This window comes from Etheostoma spectabile, chromosome 17 (assembly GCF_008692095.1).
Source record: "Etheostoma spectabile isolate EspeVRDwgs_2016 chromosome 17, UIUC_Espe_1.0, whole genome shotgun sequence".
Lineage (NCBI taxonomy): Eukaryota > Metazoa > Chordata > Actinopteri > Perciformes > Percidae > Etheostoma > Etheostoma spectabile.
In genome coordinates, this window is record NC_045749.1 from 4,431,020 (window position 1) to 4,447,616 (window position 16,597).

General features: G+C 39.6%; 1 protein-coding gene across 3 annotated transcripts in view; it reads right to left on the reverse strand.

Annotated features, from left to right (window-relative positions):
- abch1 (ATP-binding cassette, sub-family H, member 1) overlaps positions 1-16,597 on the reverse strand; it is a 30,876-nt gene that overhangs the window by 12,943 nt on the left and 1,336 nt on the right. For 2 of the 3 annotated variants that reach the window (XM_032542044.1, XM_032542045.1), the window contains exons 2-12: positions 14,587-14,732; positions 12,237-12,396; positions 10,296-10,450; positions 8,098-8,205; positions 7,420-7,513; positions 5,030-5,104; positions 4,422-4,602; positions 4,105-4,201; positions 3,827-3,995; positions 3,121-3,221; positions 598-668 (exon numbers count right to left, since the gene is read on the reverse strand). In XM_032542044.1, the coding sequence (XP_032397935.1) occupies positions 598-668; positions 3,121-3,221; positions 3,827-3,995; positions 4,105-4,201; positions 4,422-4,602; positions 5,030-5,104; positions 7,420-7,513; positions 8,098-8,205; positions 10,296-10,450; positions 12,237-12,396; positions 14,587-14,732 (1,357 nt within the window). Of the gene's footprint in view, positions 1-597; positions 669-3,120; positions 3,222-3,826; positions 3,996-4,104; positions 4,202-4,421; positions 4,603-5,029; positions 5,105-7,419; positions 7,514-8,097; positions 8,206-10,295; positions 10,451-12,236; positions 12,397-14,586; positions 14,733-16,401; positions 16,482-16,597 lie in introns of all 3 variants that reach the window. The other variant, XM_032542046.1, reaches the window with a different exon arrangement.

Below are 16,597 nucleotides of genomic sequence, written 5' to 3' on the forward strand. Positions count from 1 at the left end.
TTAGGTGAGAAAGGGGAGAGACAGGGGGAAGACATGCAAGAAATCGTCTACCACTGAGCCAACCCAGCCACCATGCACAGTACAGGTTAATAAAATATAAAGCAGATGTGAAGGATTTAATTCAAAATAATATGCTTGATATTTTCCACATTAGGCCAAAAATACAGTATCATTTTTGGCAAGAAATTTCACATAACACATGCTATAATATCACTTCCGTTATTGCTTACTATAACTCTTTAAATTGCACCCATGTGTTAATTTCCATGCATTGTAATGCCAATTATTCAATGCAACTGCTATTAGATTACACATTCCAATATATCCTGAACTTTTGCACATCCCTCAACATTTTTTGCACATCCTGCACTAATCCATCCAGCCTTTTTCTCTCTCAACGTTAAACAGTTTTATGTACACATTTGTTTATATATTTATTGTTTGTTCATTCCATATTAATGTTCAATATGTTTATGCATGCAACAACCAAGGCAAATTCCTTGTATGTGTTACTTACTTGGCAATAAATCCTTTCTGATTCTGATTCTAAAATTGACCCATTTCAGCAAAAACACTACAACCTTTGAGAAATCTTACTTGTCAGGTCCAGCCAGACGTGTACTGATCCTCCATCAACCACCTCTCTGGAGACCTGCCGCTGAAGCATCCTGTAAAATCAGGGACATTGTTATCATAATCTGAAATGTATTTTTATTCAATTTCTAACATTCAGCAACAATCAATAAAACTGGACAGTTGCATACAAGCAAAATGAGAGGGAAAAGATGCTGAAGATGCAGATTTGCAGAAGTCATCTACACAACAACAGCTTTTTACAGACACATTAAAGACAAATTACAAGATAGATATTCGGAGATGTAGCAGGGGAGATTTATGTTATCAGAGAAGGGTATATTCCAATGCCTTTTTCATAGGGCTGTATTCTGGCACCGGTCATCCTATATGAAAGTTTTTCTCTAAAAATGTGAACATTCTTGTCTGAAAAAATAAATCTTTCTGCAGGCAACACAGGGGACAGTTGTTGAATATTCAGGTTTCCACAGCACGTCACAAATACGCCTCAAAGGGCATGGATCAGAAAAACAGGTTTCTTTGAAAGCATGTAGAGTCACTGACAAAGTTGAAGAACTCTAAAGCTCTCCTATGTTATTTTGAATTCATGCTTGACAGCACAACCTCCGGGCTACTTAGCAGCCAAGCCAATAAGTTTACAAGGCTATGTGAGTACAGGCTGGTATCACTAATCTAAATACAACTGGGAAGGGTTAGCTCGGCTCATTATCTCTCTTAGCCAAATACAGCAATGCTCATGGCCTCGTTTAGACACAGAGAATATACAGTTTAATGGCTATAATGGATGCCATTTAGTAAATGTAACTTTGTTTAGGAAGTGAACTGGACTCCAGGCAGGCTTCGAGTTTCTTCCAGCTTCAGTGGACACGGGTTTTAATTGTTTCATGCCTTGCACCCTTAAACATATCTGCGATAACCATAATACAAACGTGTTGTTCCAGTGTTTGTGTTTGAAGGAACTCTAAATGCAGACAGACGTACTTGCAGGAAAATGTGTCCACCTCTAGAGCAGCTCTACAATTAATGATTTACACTACAATTAATCTACTGGTTAGTTTCTCGATTCATCAACTAATCTGAACCATTTTTCCCTTAACAATTAATACTACATTACATTTACTTCAATGTTTAAAAAAAAAAAGAAGGTAGATTTCAACTAACTCCTTACCCATCATGCTTGGTCCAAATAATGTATAGATGCAAACTTTTAACCTTATAAAATCCCCTCTGGTCTATATGGATATAACTCTCAACAGAAACAAAGATTATTTACACATGAGCAGGAGATAACTTTGTTTACCTCAGGTCGATCTGTCACATGAACGGCACATGATTCAACAAGAAGGAATGTTTGATTGGTTGTTGTTAAGCTGTGACCTGCCAGTTATGTTAGGGACAGGAAGGACCACGTTGTCACGCTCACAAACACACGCAATTCACACCTAAAACAACAACTTTTCTACTCATTTGACTTATGCTCACATGATGCTTAGGTATGTGTGTGTGTGTATGAGAGAGAGAGAGAGAGAGAGAGAGAGAGAGAGAGAGAGAGAGAGAGGGGGACGGGGGGGGAATTGTAACTTTTTTTATGTTTGTACCAAAAATAAGGGTAATACTTTATCTTAACCTCCTATATTTAGTCCTTACATCAGTAAAACACTAGCTTAACCTGTTAGAATGCTAACATTTGCTAATTAGCACTAAGTCAAAGTATTGGACAAATTAACAGTTTGACCTGACGATGGCGCTATATGTATATATTCATCCTGAGGGGGAACATGAATGTCTGAACCAAATGTCATGGCAGTTTGTCCAAAAGTTTCACTCAACGCCATGAATTTGAACCTCATGGTGGTGCTAGAGGAAAGGACAAGGGATCATCAAAGTTGGAGGCTTTAGCCTCTGGCACTATACATACACAGAGATATTTCAGTCTGTCCCAAAGTGGAGGACCGATCGACGTTTCCATCTCTAAGCTGCGACGCAGCTGGGCTAAAAACAAGCGTCTGCCAAAATAATGCATGTTGTTGTATAATGTCCCCTGTGTAATTCTTTTCACCTAAGACTGTAATGTTATCTGTTTTTACTTGTGCGGTTCAGTTTGCTCTACAAATTACACAATTGAGTGTGAAATGTTATGCAAATATGTATGCAGTAAGGTTAAAAGTGAGTGTCCGTGCGTGTTTATCATGTTTCTCTACAGCTATGATGCTGACTGTGAGTCACACTGGCATTTGGATGGAGCTGCTCTGCTTGTTCTCGAGTACCAAAACTGAAAATCCCTTTGTCATGCGGCACGCAAACGCAGCCTTCTGTACAGACATGTAAAGTGTCTACTGGTTATATTGTATTGTTGTTGTGCGATATGAAGGAGGCAGACCACTTCTACATGACAAGTGTGGAGGACAGAATTGGTGTGCAGATGAGCTTATGGTCTAAATATATAGCCACTTGACATTCCATGACATTTATTGATTTTTGATTTTGAGCGATGACTGTGATATAGAGCATAAGTGCTACTGTCACCTTTTTGTCAGGTAGCTGGTAAAGTTCTTGCCAAAGCCGATGACACCCCAATACTCTCCGTTATAGATCCCATCCAAAGCTTCCGTATGGGACAAGGGCACCTATAGATATATGAAGAAAAATGTATATTTAGTATGTCATACACAGTTTCATTTTATATCAGTTGAATGCTGACTTACGATACCTGATACTTGATGAGACTTTGCTTCAGTTGTGCTGCACATTTCTAAAGATTCTAATGTTTGTTATTGAGCAGCTTCACAAGAGCTGTGTGTGTTTTATACAGTATATTGAATGTTTGTGATTCAATGTCACACAGAGGAACTACCTTTCCCCTTTCACAGATTTCCTAGAACATGAGAGCCGTAATGTTCTGCTGTAAACAGAAGTGAAACCTAAAGTAAAATTAAATATAAGAACTGAGAGAGACGCCTGTTACTTCCTTTGTAGACTGAACCATTTTAGATACCAGCAGTCCGTCTGAGCTTTGTAAGCCTCAAAACAAACACACTTCTGTGCAGTCTGATTGCATGCAAAAATGAAACGTTATAATCAATCACCGACAGAAAATACATTTGAATCTATTGACAGTAATACAGTGAATGTGTCTGCTACAAAGAACAAAAACAGAAACTACCCACTTCTTCTGGTTGACAATAAATATGATAACAGAGGGTTGCCACGCCTGATGTGTATTAATAAATACCTGTTGCACACTGGAATTGTCCAAGAAGGAGAGCAGTAAATGGCTGAACGCGGAGGGGGCGGAGTCGTTGTTCACCACGGCAACCTCAATCCCATTTGGGTCTCCTCCAATGCACAAACAGATCAGCGAGACCTGGATGACGGGCAGCAAGAACTGGAAACACAATGAGCTGCAAACACAGGGGAGAGGGTCAACATCCACATGTGGCTGACAGATATTTGCACATAATCACTTCCGCTATGATTTACTCCATATTACTATTAATTACTGCAACATACCCTGGCATTCTCTTCATCCGCACCATAGTTTTGATCATCAGGGCAGCGATGTTTCTCCACTTGGGCAGAACGTGTTTGGCACGCACCTTCCAGTCCACTGCACACACAAAAACACACAAGTACACACTCTCAAAGGTCATTATTCACGTATATTTTCAGACCGGTAAAATATTTATCAGACTGCAAAAACAGGCGGATTGTAAAACTGTGTGCCAACATCTGTAATTCTTCCCATGATGATCCTATTTGGTCTTTTGGAACTTAATATATCTAAGAAACTGAGATAAGGACCTGTACTGCATGTTTCAAACTAGTACCTGAATATTTTGGAACTTCCTCTGCAGCTCCTGGTCCGACCACGAGAATTGGCTGACTCTCGTCCCGCCCACTCTCGAACGATTGGCTGTTCTCCAGCGCCCCACCCTGCGGACTGGACCCCCGTTTAGAAACTATCTGGTCCGACGTCTCACACAGCTGCAGGAAGGCGTGCTCAAGGGTCTGCAGCAGAAGGTAGCATGGGTAACCAGGGACCAGTATAAATATTTTGGATTCTCATCTGTACATCCGCAGTTTTTCGGTGCGGCCTCACCCAACTTCAAATCTAGACTTAAAATGTTGTTTAAATTATCATTAAACTGTGGTTTCTCTCAATCCGGCCTGGTTTGTTTTCTTTTAGCTTTTCTTTTTCTTTTATTTACTTATTATGTTGTTTCTATAATCGGTCTTTCATTCATCTTTATCCACATGTATCTAATTGTACATCACATCTTTATTGTAATATGAAATATAAAGCACTCTGAATTGTTTGTGAGATGTGCTACAATTGTCTTCCATTGTGATTCCATGAACAACCTCCCTGCCCTGACTACCAGGTCCCCTGGGTGTCCATACATCCTGTGAGTGCTTTAACAAGTAGCCTACTCACTGCTGCATTGTGCTGCTTCATGAGTGCGTCTGGAGGTCCTTCAGCGAGCAAACAGCCGTTCCTCATGAGACCGACCTGGAGAAATAACAGCAGTGAGAATATTTGTGCATTAAGTGTTATGACATGTGGTGGGGGGTTGTTGAACAACAAAAGAGAGGTGTAAATCTCGGATAACTTAATTTTTAAATTTATTTTTTTTTAATCTTGAAGGAATAATGTTGGAAAAGGAACCTTTGGGGATATAATGCTTCTTTGATTTCTTGCCAAGAGTTAGATGAAAAGATCAATACCATTCTCATGTTTTCACATTAAGTATGGAGCTGTAGCCTGTAGGTGATTAGCTTACCTAAGCATAAAGACTAAGCTTGACAAGCATATTTCCCAAAATTACAGACTATACCTTTGAACAAAAACAAAATGATCAGCCTTATCTCCAGCACAAACTAATCTGCAGTGCAAACTTAACTTGCACCTTTTAAGCAATCGGTTTATGGACTTCATGAAAAAGATTACGGGTGAAATAGTAACTGAACGACTGGATTTATACTACGCCAAGCTTTAGTTTGATCAGCAGTGAAGGTGACATGGGTGTTAAATGAAGTGTAAAAGTGTGGGGCTACAGGCTTTACTGTATGCACAGAGTCCGTGTCCTTTGTACTGTGTGAGGGGCTGTTGTAATTATGTGTGATCATTCACCATAAAACTACAGAGATCTGACAAATCTCCTGCACAAATGAAAGCAGAACCTGGCGGCTGTTTGTCTGCATAACTTCCAGTTCTCTCTTTTTGTTTCTTGACATTGTTTGTTTTTGCACCCCTGGGTGTGGTTTTGAGCACAGATTTCCATTACTGGCTGCAAAGGTCTAATGTTCAGATCAGCCATTTAATCTATCAGACCAATTCTTAATGGATGTTTTAATAAACAATAACTTTAGTTTGTTTGTTTTCCATCTCGGCATACCGAATCTTCTTCCTGATGGCAGAAGTTCATATTCAGGAAAGGGAGGGTGTAGGTAGTCTGCAGTGATTCTTTCCGCTTGGTTTCTAACAGCATGTGCGTACTGGCTCTGTATGGGCTTATACTCTCTCCTCCCTATTATCCTCATAGCTGTCTTGTGTGTGCTGACCAGCCTGCTTTTCAGCTGCACTGTTAAGTTGCCAAACTATGCTGTGATTCCATATCTGATCATGTTCTCCAGAAACCCCCTTTAGAACATGAGCGTGATCTGGCTGCTTCCTCCAAACAGTCTCAGTCTCCTAAGAAAGTATAGTCTCTGCTGCAGTCTATTGCACAGATGGTCAATGTGTGTTTTTCAGCCGAGTCTTTACAAATACTTAAGTGTCCATATAGACAATCGTCTCTAATGGAAAACACACATTGATATGATATGCGGATCGACTCGAAATAAACAACAGTTTTAACACTTTTTGACAATAATGGAGCTCCGTGGCACAGAGGAATAAGATTGTGAGTAATATGACAATACTTGTTAGTAGAATCAATTCTGGTTGGTTTTGTATTTTCATAGGATTTGTTGATAATAAGAAAAATATAGAGTATCACCTTGGGGCGTCAGCAGCTCAGTCCGTGAGGACTTGGCTTGTAGCTGGAGAGGTGCCAGTTCACCTCCTGTTCACTGCCGAGGTGCCCTTGAGCAAGACTGCGAACCCCCAACTGCTCGGAGTGCTGATAATGTGGCAGCCCCTTCGCTCTGACACCACTCCATTAATGCATGTCAATGGGTCCTGTGTGTGTGTGTGTGTGTGTGTGTGCATGTGTGTGTATTTTGGGCTTTTGTGCGTAATGTTACACCAACAGAGTGTAAAAGAATAATAATATTTGGTTAATGTTTATATTACTGTTTTAATGTGTTCTGTCCGAATAGTTGGACTAATTATATTTGAATGCTTTGGCAACATTGTTATTGAAACTTTCATGCCAATAAAGCCCCTTTGAACTGAATTGTAAAACAAATGAATTTCCCCATTCATTGATTAATAAGTGCTTCCTCTTGTTGATCTTCTTTGTCTTCGTCTTCTTCGAACTAATTCATGAATTGAAAGGACAAATTATGTGAAATAAAGACACAAGAGAGCTTCTATACAAACTGTATAGGACGTTTCCGCCCCGCTTTTTCTCTCATTCATTGTGAGCTTTTGTCTCTCCTGTCAAAGCTAATAAAAAATAAACTTCCTCCAACATGTTGACACAGACTCAGTGTGGATGCTTTGTTCTACTGATTTTGCAGCAGCATTCCCAGTTCTTGTTTGAGAGTAATTTTGTCCTTGTTATTTCTAAGTAAATGCATGTGGCCTCTCTCTCTCTCTCTCTCTCTCTCTCTCTCTTTCTCTCTCTCTCTCTCTGTCCATGCATGTATGAACTATCTCACCACATTGGCTTGCCTGGCCTCCTCTATGTAGTGTGTGGTGATGATGACCGAGACTTTCCCCGTCTTCACAATCTGCACCAGATGCTGCCAGATCCTAGAAAGAAGACCGAAGAAACCAAAAATAATGACATGTCACTCGACCTACTTGCTAATAGAGTTCTTCTAAAATCTCTGGGAAAGCTCACAGCTTTGCCAGCAGCAGTTTCCCTGCCAACCGTCTGATCTGTTGAGGCTATGTGGTGCTATTATACAATGAGGCTGGAGCAGCAAACCGAGGGAGAGCAGTCTGCTTTCTAAAGGATTCTGACCTATTTTCTACAACAAGTGCATAAGTGAGAAACACGGACATTGTTGTTAGATGGAAGCAGAAGTTGTTAGCTCAAGTGGAAATTTAATTTAAGAGTATCATTCATTTTTGTTTTGCAATTAAAGCTTAACAGAAATATAAATAGTGAGTACTGGATGTCTTAAGGATGGATTAAGGATTTAACGGTCAGAATAAAACAGTTTGAAGTTTATGTGCAGTATGGAAGAGTGTTAAGTGTAACAGGTGAGTATCTGATACTACTGAACCCTGATACTACTGAACCCTGGTACTACTGAACCCGTTTGTTGCGCAAGCCATTTTGAACTTGCACCAAATACAGAAATAATAATCTGCACATGTGTGATACATACTTAGACCTAAGAACAGGGTCCACTCCGACTGTTGGTTCGTCCAGGATGAGCAGCCGTGGATTCTGAAGCAGAGCCGCACCGAGAGACACCCTGCGCCTCTGACCCCCACTGTAACACACACAGAAAACAGTGAGAAAAAAAAGATATATATTTTCCCATTATTTCTAAGCAGGAAAAACCAAACCTGCAGGACGAACCTGCCTGACCCCACAGAGGAAAACAACCTGAGCGAGGGCCATTGGGAGGAAGGGGCATTTTTACAAAATCAACCTCATTTTGTGCTGCTTGGTCCTACGTTGTATTACAGACAAAAGAAATAATGATGTGTACACAAGCCACATGGTGCGTGTTTATTCATACCAAGAATGTCTTTCATATTCTGCAGAGTGAATAGTTTCGACAACCTGTATGTCCTGAAAGGCTGCAGCAAAAACACCTGTTGCAAGATCCTTAAAAACATACCACGTGCAGAAAGAATCCTCTTTGACAGTAGGAAGTTTCGCTTCACTTACATGACAGGCTGTTACGCCACAGATGACATAACTATTACATGAGCTGCAATAAAAAGCTGGTTTGAGGGGCCACGTTGGGACCAGAAGAGTCTTTGAAACAAATCAGGGATGTAAATAACATGAGACTATTGTTCATTGAATAACTGCAGAATATAACAGGGCCATAAAGTAATTTACCATGTTTTTTTATCTCTATGGTTGAAGAGATTGCAACAACGTGTTCTCTCATAGCTTGCATCAGCCTGGTTTCACATGAAGACTAAAGTCACATTTTCAAAAATAACTTTTAGGGAGAGATCCAACAGAAATATTTGGTGATAAGCCAAACACTCTATTTTTAATTTGCATTGCTTGATTGTGTCCTTTTATGGCTTGAAAACCAGGCTTTTTTGGTCTTTGTACAGTATCTTCTACTGCAGCAGAAAGTTGGCAGAAAACAAAGCTCAGCAGATATGATCTGTTGTTTAGTGGGACAAGAGATGTGGTATTCAGACGTGCTTTACTTTAGTTATAGAGTTACAACAGAACAAGTTAATATATAACAAGTTTAACAACTTACTGGCAGCTTTCCAACTTTCCTCAAATGAAGGTTTTAAGGACCCCATGGACAAATGCCTTAATGGGTCCACAAAAGCAGTGTTGCCTTCATGAGTGGGTGGGTAAAAATAGTTTTAGGGGGCTTGTAAAAACGGGGGCTACTGTTTGTACCATTTCCTCATGTGAAAAGTTAGATAAACAGCAGTGAACAGGTCACGTATCTTCTCTTATTAAGATCACATTTTTACTGTTTGCGACCATGCTCTGTGTGTGTTATTTGAAGAAAATCATCGCATCCAGCTACAGACGTAAAAATCCCAAGTAGCATAGTATTGCAGTGCTTGTTAATGCTGGACGGACATATAAACCCCGAAATCCTAAATGGAGATTTAATTTAAAACTCTGATTGAGATACATGGCGTCAGTCAAACCTGGCAACACAGATGACGATAAATAACATAAAAGCAATTTTATGTTGAGAACATTCAGCAAAGCAAATATCATAATAAATAGGAGGCTGTCTCTTTATTTGGCGTTTGCTAGTTTCCCTTATCAGTCAGTCATATTGTTTTATGGCCACTGGGTTTACTACCTGTGGAGGAGAGAGGGAATATGTTTGTCGGTGTGTTCACATTCATTTGGGTAATTCAGGTGCCAAAGTCCACAAACATCTGTAGACTCACGACACTTCATAAACTGGCTAGGGATGTACTGCATATGGCTTCAGTTCACCACACCTGAATTTACCATCTATAAATCATCTTTGTGTTCTGACTCAGCACAAAAAAGTCCCAAATGACTTGCTGCAAAGAGCTGCGCAAATAAAGACAAAACATGTTTTCAGTGTGCATTTTTTCAATAAAACAACCTCACTGCATCATTTAAAGATAGGATTGTATCCGTATGCTATCACCAAGATAATCTGTGATTGCTGAGTATCTGACTGTACTGATTAGATATGGATTGACAGTGAAATTACAGCAAATCCAAGAACTTTAGATGAGTAGTTCCACAAGAGCTTCTGGTGTAAATGCAGTGGTACGATGCACAATTAAATTGTATACAGTCCTGCATACACTTTTATGTTCCTACAAAAAGCTCTGTTCTATGCTCTGCAAATTAAAAACATTCTACTTCATGGGGTTTTACCTGAGATTTCGGACCAGACTGTCTTTCTGAGGTAGATCCAGGAAGTCGATGAGGAAATCCATGCGTGTCTTGGTTTCCTTCGACGTCAGACCATGGATTCGGCCAAAGAAGGTCAGGGTGTTGCCTATTGTAAACTCTCTGTACAACGCCAGCTCCTGTGCAACACAAAGACAAAGATTTAAAAGGTTGTGTGTCTGTAGATGCTTTATCATAGATGTCACAGATTAATCAGTGAGGAGAGGTATTGCTTGAAACTCATATTTGATAGTTTTGCATTTTGTTTTAAGTTCCAATCTCCATCATGTATCTGATCTTACCCAACAAAGATACTTGTATGGATGGAAATATAATAACTGAACCACTGAAGGAATACGATGATAGATGCATCAAATAAGTTTCACCCCCCCTCTTCATTGAAACATATGTGGCATCCATAAACCTAATACATCACTGACTTGTGAAGGTAGTACTTGAGTTTTGGTACCAACACAAAAACAACACTTTGGCAGATATCTTACTTTGATTAATAACAATTATGTGCTCAGAATAAAAAAAATTTAAAAAAAAGTACTTACCGGTGAGTAAATAAAGCCCAATCTATCAAATGTTAAACGCTGTCTATACACAAGTGGCTGTACACATCCTTTGCGTATATAAAATCCTGAAATTGACAATATTTTGATTAAAATCCCAAACTGTTTGATTACAGCTTTGCTGAAGAGGAGTAGAAATCTGAGCAAGTATTCAGTTTAGATAAGATTAGTCTTTAAATTGTCTCCCTGAGGAGAAATTTGTCTTGGGCATTCAAGAGAACACAGGTGACGTAGCAGCTCAAAGCCTATATACACACACATATACAGTATGTCAATGTACAGTTAAGATTGAGTAACACACACAGATCCATTTACACCAGAACATACACACCACAATTTTGTACATTCCCAACAATAAAAGCCATAACGTAACCCAGCCCTAGTCTTATGATATAACTTTCATTATTCCTTAAAATGCAGATCTGTTTTTACAAATGTTTATCATGTAAAGCACCATGTGTTTGTAAAAGGTGCTATATCAAATAAACTTATTTTTATTATTACCATTATCTGCAGCTGCACTGCTGCCTTCTGAGCACTTACAACAAGATCTTTGACTTTGAGCCTTGTAATAATCTTGTAAGTACTAACAGCTTTCTTAACAATGGTCCAGATACACATTTTTCTGTAACAACAAACAAATAGGATATACTATATATTGATAGCCTCTCTGTTTGAGTCAAACGTCAAAACAGGTCATTGAATTTCTCTGCATTGTCACATCAGACAATACGAGCCAAGCGCACCACAGCAGTTGCACCCAGGGGAACAGATGAGGTGTCACATTTCTTCTTCTCTGGGTCACAGATCGCTTCCTATCAGGGACGTATGTGATGCAAAGGCTTACACACAGGGGAGGACACGTGCCATGTGTGTTATCAGCCTCATCAGGTATCCAGTCTGACAGTAATGAGACAGACTCACAGGTTACTGATAGCAACAGAACACAAACTAAATTAAAGAAGCCCCTGAGAAAGGCCCTTAAATACGGAGCTGAAGGACAGAGTAATTGGACGTAATGCTGACAGAGAGCTGCTGGGAATTGTAATTAAAAAAAATGTCAGACCGTTTAAACCCTAAGTAAAGCTTAATTTAATAAAAGATCAATTTAGCAACCAAAAAAAAGCTATCTGATATAATATACACAAAAATGTATATTTTATGGGGAGTGCAGTTAGCCCTGGACTTAGGCGATTTTCTGGGGATAAACCTGCTGAAGAGCAGGGCCAGAAAGCCCTAGGCTAAAGTCAGGGTTGGCCCACTTTGGATTGTGCCAGTGTAAAAACTTACTTAACCACAAGTGCAGCGTGAAAAGCCCTAATGATACATTTTAAGATGTCATGTTTACCTGCGGCATGTACCCGACCATCTTCCCCGGCACGTCATGACCAGGGAATGCAGGGGGCTTCCCCAACACGGCGATGTGACCCCGCGAGATTTTCAGAGTTCCCACGATGCATTTCAGAAGTGTGGTCTTCCCACATCCACTAGGCCCCAAAAGGCCATATCTGCAACACAGAATCAAGAGCATTTTAGATAATAGGAGACGGCTTTCAGAGCAATTTTACAACTTGGAAAGTTGTGAGACTTTATGTGTTTTTATCACCTGTTTAGTTGAGTTGCGTAAACAGCGTGTGTATTCATTTGCTGTAATTTTGCCGTGATAGACGTCGCAGCTCTAACACTAGCATGTTCAGTCATTACGAATGTGAATTGAAAGAAAACTAGCATATGTTAGAAAAACTATAGTTTTTGGTTCACTTACAGTCAGACATGGAAGGAGCTTTAAGAGTTGTCAGTATTTCCAAATAAGGAAGTAGATACGGACTATGTAAACACCTAAAGATAACCAGATGACTATATTAGATCAAACGCAACAACAGACAGCGTAACAGAGTTACAGGCCCTAAAGTGAGATTGTGTGAGTTAATGTCAAACAAAACAACAGAACTTTACAATAAGTCATGACATGCTACATTTGTTAAAATCTGTGGGTAAACAGAACACTTTCCACTTTTTCCGAGATGTCTAACTCAAGAGTCTTGCGTGTAACTTTGGTTTGAGATGAGTACATTTGTAGAGACTATGGTGATACAAAAGTTGATTATGATGAAATTATGCCAGAAAGAATAGTAGGCTATAAACTATGTATAAGAAAAAGGTGCCTTGCTTTCTTTATTGCTTTACGTAGGGGCCAATCACCCAGATTTAGGGGGACACAAACAGAATTCTGAAAAGTCCCCAGTGGAAGTTAGGCACACAGGAGTAATATCTAGTGTCTCTTGTTAGGCTCCAGGCTCTTTCATTCATCACCAGTCTGTTATTCAACGTTCAAAGCATTACAGGAGTTATTTTGTGTTGTGGTATGTACGGAATTGTATTTCTGCTTCTCTGATATGTGTTTGTTGAACATCGAAATCTGCAAAATAGCAAACTTCTTTTGAGTCTGAAGAATAATGGGATTTTAATGTCTCCTTTTTATAGTTTTGAACGCTAGAAATTATCACTTATCACATATTATGACATTGCAAAATGTGGAAATTCATCCCCTTATCCACAGGAAAAGGAAAAATACATAAAACAACAAAATGGTCTTCTTTTTGTGTAACTATAATGGCGTTCAGTGTCTAACACAACAACAGTTGGTTATGACCTGTCTCTGGCAGAGTAGTAGTTCAATGTCTCCATAGATAATGGGAGATATAACAGCTGTATGATAAGACAGTGGTGCTTCAAGCGCTCCCATCCCGCCAAGGTCAGGGGAGGAAGTTAACACATAACACATACTTAGACGTGTACACACATCTAACATTCATCCACACAGAAACTGCAGTAGTGACGTAAACACAGAAACCCTGGATAAGATTTTCTTTGACCCAGACGGTCACAGATGAATGTGCCGCATGTGATTTGGGGTACCTACGACGTGACTTGTTACGTAGGTAAGAAGAGATGTTGTAAATTATTCAACAGCATCTTCACACATGCATAGATGAGTGAAGAAGGACCTTATCAGGAAATTCCACCATGAGTTTAAATACTCCTTATGGAAGACAGGAACTCCTCGGTTTCATGTTACTAGATATAACAATGAAAACCAATGATAATTTATTACCCCAACAGCATGTCTGTACTGCAGCATGGCTAACACCAACAACGGAAGCTAAAGTTACCCACAATCCATTAGGTCAGGCATCTTCAACAGGGAGTCCGGGACCCCTAGGGGGTCCTCAGAGTCGATGCAGGGGTCTTCCAATTATTCATTTTTTTAAGGTTTTTTAAGAAGTCTTAATCTAACATAATATTAGCAAACATAAATCCCCACTGCTTACCGGCCTATAGGTAAGTTAGTCACTAAGGATTCACTGTATGTTTAACATTAAAAAATGATTCATAAAATCATGACAACAATTATTAGCTATTTTAATAGCTTAGGCAAAAAAAGGTATGAAGGCTTTAGGCCGCCCCACACGTTATTGTAGACCCAGTTTAATATGCAACTTCATTTCATCCAACATATGTAGTAGGGGGTTCCTGCTCCGTCTCTCTTTCAGTTAAGGGGTCATTGGCTTCAAAAATTAACTACGGATCTTATAGTAGTTCAAAATACACAACAGTTGGGATAGCACTAAACAACACTACATTGTGGTTAAACTGTACTTAAAACAGAGTCGGTGTGAGTCAGAATGTCCACTCACATGTGTCCCTGTGGTACAGTCAGGTTGAGGTTGCTGAGGACTTTCCGCTTGCCGTACGACCGGCACACATCTCGGCACTGGATTGCGATGTCCTCCTGTTCAGCAGGCAGAGGAGCCTCCAAATCAGCCTTCATATTTCCCTCCTTCTGTTGGAAGAGAGGACAACACTTTGTTAAACAGCAATAACAATCTTCATGTCTGCGTGTCAGGTGTTGACCGAATAAATCTGATGAAATGTGACAAAAGGACAAAAGAGCGCACAAGGCTGATGAGAGAATTCCCTCTCTATCATATCACAGCACAGGACTACAACAATAACTCATGAGATGGTGCACTTGTCCTCACTCAGTTGAGCAGCTTTTTTAGACCTGAATCTGGGCTGTGTAAGACGCATCTTTAGCAGATCTGGAGTGCAGTTTGGAGCAAAAGAAAGTATGTTTTCTGCAATCGAACATGAAATATTGTTTGTAGGAATTAATGTAACTTCATTAGTGATGCAATCAAAAACTCTCTCTCCTGTTATATGAGGAAATACAGTATATTCGTTAAATAATATTGTCAGTTTGAAAACAAATATCACTGATTCAATTACAAACCCTCCATGGAAGTCTTTGGTCATATCTTTCTCAACACTTTTTAAGTGTCTATCCATTGACAACATAATTGCAGTAAATAGATACAAATCACATACAAGAGGCTGTTTGCAATCATAATATACTTTATACTCTTGATCTGCTGGGATCTATACACAAATTGAAACCTAAGACAACTGAGAGACAGTCGTAAGATGATACTGTTAAAACCGTAATGGCAACTGTTGCATCTTCTCATCTTTATGATGCTGAACAGAAGCTTTAGTAAAGTTCTCTTTACTGCCATCTTCTAATTTTCTGCATGTTTGTTTTACTCTCTGAAGTGGTTTCATTGTAATACAACCATTATCGTTACTGAAATATCAATTATCAGAAGGGAAAGAAGTTATCTCTCTCCTAGTTTGTTTTTCACTAATGCCACCTTTTTGCATCTGCTTTTCCCAGATGTTATATCCCCCCCCCCCCCCCCCCCCCCTTGTAGTTGAAACCACAATTCAACAACATTTGCCTCCGGACAAAGTTTTACTCCTATGCAGAAGTTTGTAGCTTCCTCAGTCTGAGTCGTGGTGGTTTAAAAAGGTAGCTGTAGAAAATGGAAAGCAATCTTTCCAAGTAAACCAGTTACCAAATCACGGAGGAGGCAACCAGATTAATCTTTTTTTAAGTAGGGAAGAGAAACTAGTTTCTCCTTTAACCCAAAAGTCCAAGATGAATCTAACTTCTTGCACAACAACATACTGAAACAATTCTCTCTTACTCTGATATTCCTAACGGTCTTTTTGCATCTTGCCAAGCTTCAACAGACAAAGTATTTGGGTCGTAAAACAATCCTTTGCCCAGTAATCTCTAATAACAGCCTTCTTTCACGGGTTTCCCTCGGCCTCCAACTAACTCCCTCCTTTAATCCAGCAACTCTCATTTTCCAGTGAGGAGATTAGGGGGCTTGCATTGCATAACTGGTGCATTTGGTTGGCCTCACCTTTGGCATTATAGCCTACATCTGTAAAATATACACACAAAGTCACATTGCCTGCTTGTTATGTAAGAAATGATGAATTAGCATGTGGCTGCTGGAGGTTGTGATCATTTGATGACAATCTGATTTCAAACACAGTTAAGATCCATTGTCCGAGATAAAGCTTGAAGTAAGATAAAGACAACTACACCGATAGTGAATGTCAACTTGATGGAAGATAAAGCAGCAATCTAAGCAAACACTCACCCTAAGAAAAGGCCGACAAAATGGGGAGAAGTGTAAAGGATGAAGAACAGCTGATGAGTGAGTCCACAGCCCGAAGACGACTAAACAAAAACATTACAGCCCAGTAAATGCAAAACCGGAACAACAAGTTCAATTCAGTTCTCTCAGTCCAGGAGTTGAGAACACACACACACACACACACACACACACACACACA